We start from the raw sequence: 7,015 nt of genomic DNA, 5'->3' as shown, positions 1-7,015 counted from the left end.
ACTTCTGTTTGGCATCCATTTCACACAGAAAATTACATCATTACAGATGGAGCATTTTACGAACAAAAGAAAATTAAATATGTGTACTTTAAACAATATTTGTTGTACTATAATAGTAATAAAAAATTGTTTAGTTGTAGACTTACATTTACATGCAAAACTAAGCTTACAATGTTTTGTGAAATTGGGCCCCGACCTCTATTCAAGGCAGGCCTCTATCTAAGGCAGGCTTCAAATTTTTTTGACAGCTTTGTTGAAAGGTAATCTAATGTTACCTTCAAAAATATTTACACATGTAAACCTCTTACTTCATTGAGAAATGAAAAATCCTTCTCCTTTCCTGTTGTTTTCCATCATGCAATGGTGACTATACAACAATAGCAGAAGTTGGCCTTTATATATGGCAGGCCTTTGTTTTCGCGACACCGAGACCCAGACAAGGAGACCCAGGCTCTGAGACAAAGACACTGAGACCCAGGCTCTGAGACAAAGACACTGAGACCGAGACTCTGAGACAAAGACACTGAGACCCAGGCTCTGAGACAAAGACACTGAGATCCAGGCACTGAGACCCAGACACCGACACCCAGGCTCTGAGACCCAGACACCGAGACCCAGGCTGAGACAAAGACACTGAGACCCAGGCACTGAGACCCAGACACCGACACCCAGGCTCTGAGACCCAGACACCGAGACCCAGGCTGAGACAAAGACAGGCTCTGAGACAAAGACACTGAGACCCAGACAAGGAGACCCAGACACTGAGACCCAGACACTGAGACCCAGGCTCTGAGACAAAGACACTGAGAAGGAGACCCAGGCACTGAGACCCAGGCTCTGAGACAAAGACACTGAGACCCAGGCACTGAGACCCAGGCTCTGAGACCCAGACACCGAGACCCAGGCTCTGAGACCCAGGCTGAGACAAAGACAGGCTCTGAGACAAAGACACTGAGACCCAGACAAGGAGACCCAGACACTGAGACCCAGACACTGAGACCCAGGCTCTGAGACAAAGACACTGAGAAGGAGACCCAGGCACTGAGACCCAGGCTCTGAGACAAAGACACTGAGACCCAGGCTCTGAGACAAAGACACTGAGACCCAGACACTGAGACCCAGACAAGGAGACCCAGGCACTGAGACCCAGGCTCTGAGACCCAAGCACTGAGGCACTGAGACCCCAGGCACTAATCAAGGCAGGCTTCTATTAAAGGATTTACGGAAGATTAATTAATCATCGGCTACTGGATGTCAAATATTGGGAAAAGAGCCAATCAGAGAATAGGACCACTAAGGAGGTTCGATCCTGTGACCAAAGCACTCCAGGCGAGTGCTCTACCGACTGAACTAGAGTTAAAGTTTGTTTTGTTTAACAACACGTCTAGAGCACATTGATTTATTAATCATTGGCTATTGGATGTCAAACATTCGGCAGTACTGTAGTCTTAGAAAAGAAACCCGCTACATTTTTGCATTAGTAGCAAGGGATATTTTATATACACCGTCCCACAGACAGGACCGCACATACCACAGCCTTTGATATACCAGTCATGGTGCACTGGCTGGAAGAAGAATGATCCCAATGGGCCCAGTGACCGGGATCGATTCCAGACAAACGCTTTACCACTGGGCTATGTCCCACCCCACCGACTGAGTTCGATCCTGCCCCTACAGTGTGGCAATGCATAATGCTATAAATGGTGTGTTCATTTATACCTGAGCACCAAGTTAATCTCAAATGAGGTAATAAAAACGACTTGATTTGGTTCTCTTTTCACCTAACGACTATATGTGTGTCGAGGTGTCACTACAAATATTTCTTATGTTTGAACTGACAGCTGTTCTTTTTTGCTTTTTACATTTTTGTAATTTCCCAAACTGTCGAACTGTTTTACCTCATGTTGAGCCAAACCAAAGTTAAATGTAAACTACTTTAAAAATCCAAGAACCAGATCTTAAGTATTTGAATATCTTTCTTGCAGCAGTTTTGTGCTGTTGTAGTTGCAGGGGTCACTGATAACATATATCTGACATGGAGTACACGCCAGTGTCGTCATCAATGTGATGATGTGTCCACGATACACACACACGTACTAAAATGACAGGTTTAGTCTCTTGTTGAACTCGCGTGATCGCTGCAAGTCTTCTCGGTAGTTGAGCAGATCCTGCCACCGACTCTCGCTGCGAATCAGTTCGTTGTTCTTGCGCATCTCGTAATGGAAGTTGGGGGTCCGCAGCTCATACCTAGAACACAAACAAACTTTGCCTTTAGTCAAGTTAAAGTTATTCTTTGTTCTGTTTAACGACACCACTAGAGCACATTGCTGTACGTTTGGGTTTTTTTTTACTGTTTGACTGGGTACGTCACTGTTTCTAAAGTTTGGCACATTCACTTGTCACTAATACAAGTTGCACTACCACTCGTGCACAATGATAAGAAGCAGAACATGACTATTTGAATCACAATTGAAATCCTGAAGAGTTCCAAGCAACATACCAATTTTTCAAAAATTAGAAGTAGTAACCATATGTCGACTAAATCAAGTGATTGAAGTATTATTTCTGTGTTCGTTGTAGGCAGTGTAATGTCAGAGATGATTCTTTTGGGTGGTGTAATATGAAGATGTTGCTTATCTAATTGGATTCTAATAATTATATATTTTAAAGATAGCAAGTTTAGGGATAAATTACATTTTTACTGAATTTATAAAATGTATGGAAGTGTTATGGCAGTTGGCAGCTATAGATATGCACCATTTTGGTTGTGGTCCTCGAATCCTCTCCAATTCTTCTAAGCGTTTCATCTCCAGCAATCGATCTTCTTCTAATCGTAGTCTCTGCATACGGAGTCGGGCGAGCTCTACTTGAAATGGTGTCACCAGTTCCAGTTGAATAGAGCCTGAAATACAACAACATCACTGAAAACAAATATTCAGTACTCAAGTAAAGCCTAAATAGAGCAGTGTTACAATACATATACAGTACCCATAGTACAGCTTAACATAGAAATAAGAGAAGTTTTACTCGGAACAAATATTCAGTACCCATAGTACAGCTTAACATAGAAATAAGAGAAGTTTTACTCTGAACAAATATTCAGTACTCAAGTAAAGCCTGAATAGAGCAGTGTTACAATACATATACAGTACCCATAGTACAGCTTAACATAGAAATAAGAGAAGTTTTATTCGGAACAAATATACAGTACCCATAGTACAGCTTAACATGGAAATAAGAGAAGTTTTACTCAGAACAAATATACAGTACCCATAGTACAGCCTAAATAGAGCAGTGTTACAATACATATACAGTACCCATAGTACAGCTTAACATAGAAATAAGAGAAGTTTTACTAGGAACAAATATACAGTACCCATAGTACAGCCTAAATAGAGCAGTGTTACAATACATATACAGTACCCATAGTACAGCCTAAATAGAGCAGTGTTACAATACATATACAGTACCCATAGTACAGCTTAACATAGAAATAAGAGAAGTTTTACTCGGAACAAATATACAGTACTCATAGTACAGCTTAACATAGAAATAAGAGAAGTTTTACTCGGAACAAGTATTCAGTACTCATAGTACAGCTTAACATAGAAATAAAAAAAGTTTTACTCGGAACAAATATACAGTACTTAGATAAGGGCAAAGTTTTCTCAAGACCAAGTGTTTCCCAAATATCTTGATGATATGAAACAGCCATAGATTAAAATATGATGAAGTGCCATTAAAACTGTTCACTCATTAACTTAGATTAATTTGTCCACTTTGAAAAGCTTACAACTTTTATACAAGTTCAGTTCACAACCAAAAATCCATTCAGTCCAGGGATATCTCTTATTACTTGATTCTTAGTTTCACACATTCCCACTGGTGGACAAGCAAGTCTATTATAAAACATTAATTGAGATAAAACGCTTCATTAGCTTTTGAGACATTACAATGTGTGATATGCCTGGACCAATGAAGAAAAGCTAACCTTTGGGGTCTTGCACTCTTCTATCACAGACAGACTGTCCTAGATGTTGATCAAAGTAGTTTCTTTCGGAATAATCTATTGAAGTTTCTAGTGGACCCAGAGTAACGGGAAAATGTCTTTGTGTAACAGGAGATGCCGAGTTCAGTCTCGTGGGAAGATCGGTTGTCACAGTGCGGGAGTAGTGAGATACACTAACTGGTTCTACGAGACACCGTATTTGTGGATACTTTGTTGTGGTATACTGAAGCACGGAATGTTTAGCCATGTTCACCCGTACATTAGGTGATGCCTGTGTGAGGGTTTCACTGATTTTGCTACTCAGTCTGTTGAGGCTTTCTGCCGTCTGTCGCAGGTGCTTAAGTTCTGAATCCTCCTCTTGCAGGTTGTTATCCCAGTACACTTTCTGTCTTTTCACTTTGGTCCCGATAGTTTGTTGAGAGTTAGTCAAATAACCAGATCGATTCCTACAGTAAATATATGCATATTATATATATATATATATATATATATATATATATATATATATATATATATTACATGCTGCACAAACAACAAGAAACCCTGGCAGTCTACTTTACCTACTAGATACATGTACTGAAGTTTGTAAAAACATTTTATTTCCAAATGCTGGCTTAAATGGAGCTAAATTAAATCTAGACAAATATTTCTGTTAATAAATATGTAGACACCCCACATATTAAATATTTTTGACAAAATTAATGACTCTTTATCATTATTGTATGATTTTCTTAACCCTAACCCTAAAATTAACCCATTTTCTTTCTGAGCCCCCCCCCCCCCCCCCCCCCCCCACACAGTGTGTTTCTGGATATTGTCAATATCACATATTAGGAATACAAATTGTATTACGCGAGCCTCTGGTGAGCATAATACATTATTTTTGTTCCTAATATGTGATATTAAGGATACCGAAACACACGAGGGTAATAATCTCTTTATCATATAACAGTAACCTCAAGCTTAATACAACAAGTTTTTGTAAACTGTATAATAAATAATTTACATCTAATAATAAAAAATGAATTACTCAAAAATAAATAATTTGTATCATCTGTTGCCCTGTTTCGGTGAGGTTCACGTTTCGGTGGTTTCTTTGTGTGCAACAGTACGTACATTTGAATATTTTTGTTATGAATTCGACTTTTGCATGAGGAAAGTAAACAAATGTCTGTCATATTCACAGAAATGTTCGTAAAAATAAAATTAAAATGAGCAAAGAATGCAAGATTAAACTTTACCAACTCATAAACAAGGCACATTGCTCAATACCTTTTTTGTATGATTTTCAAAGACTGTAATTTGAAAGAAAACTTAATTTTAAAAACTATTTCTGTTTGTTCTCAGCTGTACTGCTATCTGGTTATTGAAGTCACATGATTGTCACGGCGTCTGCTGGTAAAACTCTCTTTACAGATACTTGCCAAAAATATACGGTCTTTATATGTTTTAACATAAATATCTTTCTGGATATCTGTTTACATATTTATTAAAACTCAGAATGCAGCTTATATTTCTTTTTACCAAACAATTTTACAATTATAACCATTTATGTGCTCAACTTATAACATGATTGCAAGACATCATAATTGTTACGTTCGTTTTCCTAAAATGTTGTCTGTTAACATTGTTTCTCGAGGACTCCATTTTGTAATTTGCCTTAAAATATTTTGTAGAAATTATTATAAGTGCAAGTTTTGTTGAACAACATACATGCTTTGATAAAACACTGAAAAATGTTGTGTTGGAAAGTTTTTGCTGCAAGATATACCACTAAATGTTTCACTCACTGAAACAGGTTAGGCCTACATAGTTAACAATATTTACTGCTGATGCATGCTACTTTTTTTGACGCACATGTGGTAAAATTAGCTACTTAGTAGTCAGTTTAGTGTTCATGTGAAGTGTAGTAACACTAATAAAAAAGTAGGTATCTGAATAACAACTGTTTATAAATATTGATATGCTTTAGAACCGAATGCTTATGCTCACTGAAACTGGTCCACCCAGGATAGTAAATTCCATAGTTTGAAAAAAAGAGAAAAGACTATAGGAATAAAAGTAACAAAACAGAAAATATAATTTCAAATTCTGTGGAGCAGACATTCTTTACTATGGGTGAGCATTGCTGTTTTATTTATATACTGCCTGAGGTTTTTTTTACAAAATAGAACTCTTTTGTTACTTCCAAGAGTTTTCCTTTCATTTATTAATTTTTGGTCACCAAACTGAAATTATTGACATAAAAAAAAGTTAGTGGAATAAGAGGTTTTAAGTCGATTTGTAGCTGAGTGCACACCAATACGATGTTGATGTTCCATTTAGCACAAAGTCTGAATCTGGGTTCATTTTCAATTGATTATTCGTGCTTTTTCCAAGCCAAAATAACTTCGGTGTACTTTGTTGACGGAAGCGACGACTCTAGAAACAACGCATGCGCACCGTTTCGCTGTAGATGAATACTATAACCAGACATTTTTAGACGAAGCAACGTATTTGAAAAACATGTATGCATAGCAAACGACACACAGGTTCTTACCTACAGTCGTTTGTTTGTGTTAGTTCCTAATATTGTCAAACTTCTGTATGAAAAACAGGACTAGTTCCAGACCTTTTCATAAGTTAAGTGCGTTATAAAATATTAGATAGATCCACAGGCGATCAATGACGTCATTAAAACGTCATTCTCAAATTAATTGTACCAATAAGAACGACTATAATATGACATCGAGTGTCTAGGAAAAAAAAAGAGAGCTATTCATATCATTAATACAAGAAATAATATATATGTAACCAGTTATCTTTAGCGTTATAATTATATTTTGTATAATTGACCTCAATTGGAGATTCATTAAATTTATTTATTTTTGGATAACTTTAAAATAATAACTTCTTTCTTCTCTAACTTTTCTTCTTCTTTCACCTTTTTCTCCAAGAATGTTAAAAATTCCGGTGAAACCATGTACAGTTTATGCTGACTATAAATATAGTATATTCTTGTAAAAT

At 37.2% G+C, this 7,015-nt stretch overlaps 1 protein-coding gene across 3 annotated transcripts; it reads right to left on the bottom strand.

The window, feature by feature from the left end:
• Positions 1-1,525: 1,525 nt before the first annotated feature.
• On the bottom strand, positions 1,526-6,685 carry LOC121371890. 3 transcript variants are annotated; one of them, XM_041498114.1, is made up of 4 exons: positions 6,549-6,685; positions 3,992-4,455; positions 2,758-2,902; positions 1,526-2,247 (listed from the first exon to the last, which is right to left on the bottom strand). In XM_041498114.1, exons 2-4 carry the CDS (start codon positions 4,254-4,256, stop codon positions 2,097-2,099), a joined length of 561 nt encoding a protein of 186 aa, XP_041354048.1. In that variant the 5' UTR covers positions 4,257-4,455; positions 6,549-6,685; the 3' UTR covers positions 1,526-2,096. The 3 variants fall into 3 exon arrangements, with proteins under 3 accessions (XP_041354048.1, XP_041354047.1, XP_041354049.1); XM_041498113.1 differs by lacking the exon at positions 6,549-6,685 and adding an exon at positions 6,309-6,530; XM_041498115.1 differs by lacking the exon at positions 6,549-6,685 and adding an exon at positions 5,040-5,369.
• Between the last annotated feature and the right edge of the window lie 330 nt (positions 6,686-7,015).

Source organism: Gigantopelta aegis, chromosome 4, assembly GCF_016097555.1.
Source record: "Gigantopelta aegis isolate Gae_Host chromosome 4, Gae_host_genome, whole genome shotgun sequence".
In the NCBI taxonomy this organism is placed as follows: domain Eukaryota; kingdom Metazoa; phylum Mollusca; class Gastropoda; order Neomphalida; family Peltospiridae; genus Gigantopelta; species Gigantopelta aegis.
The sequence above is the reverse complement of the archived record's forward strand: the minus strand, read 5'-3'. Positions and strand labels throughout refer to the sequence as shown.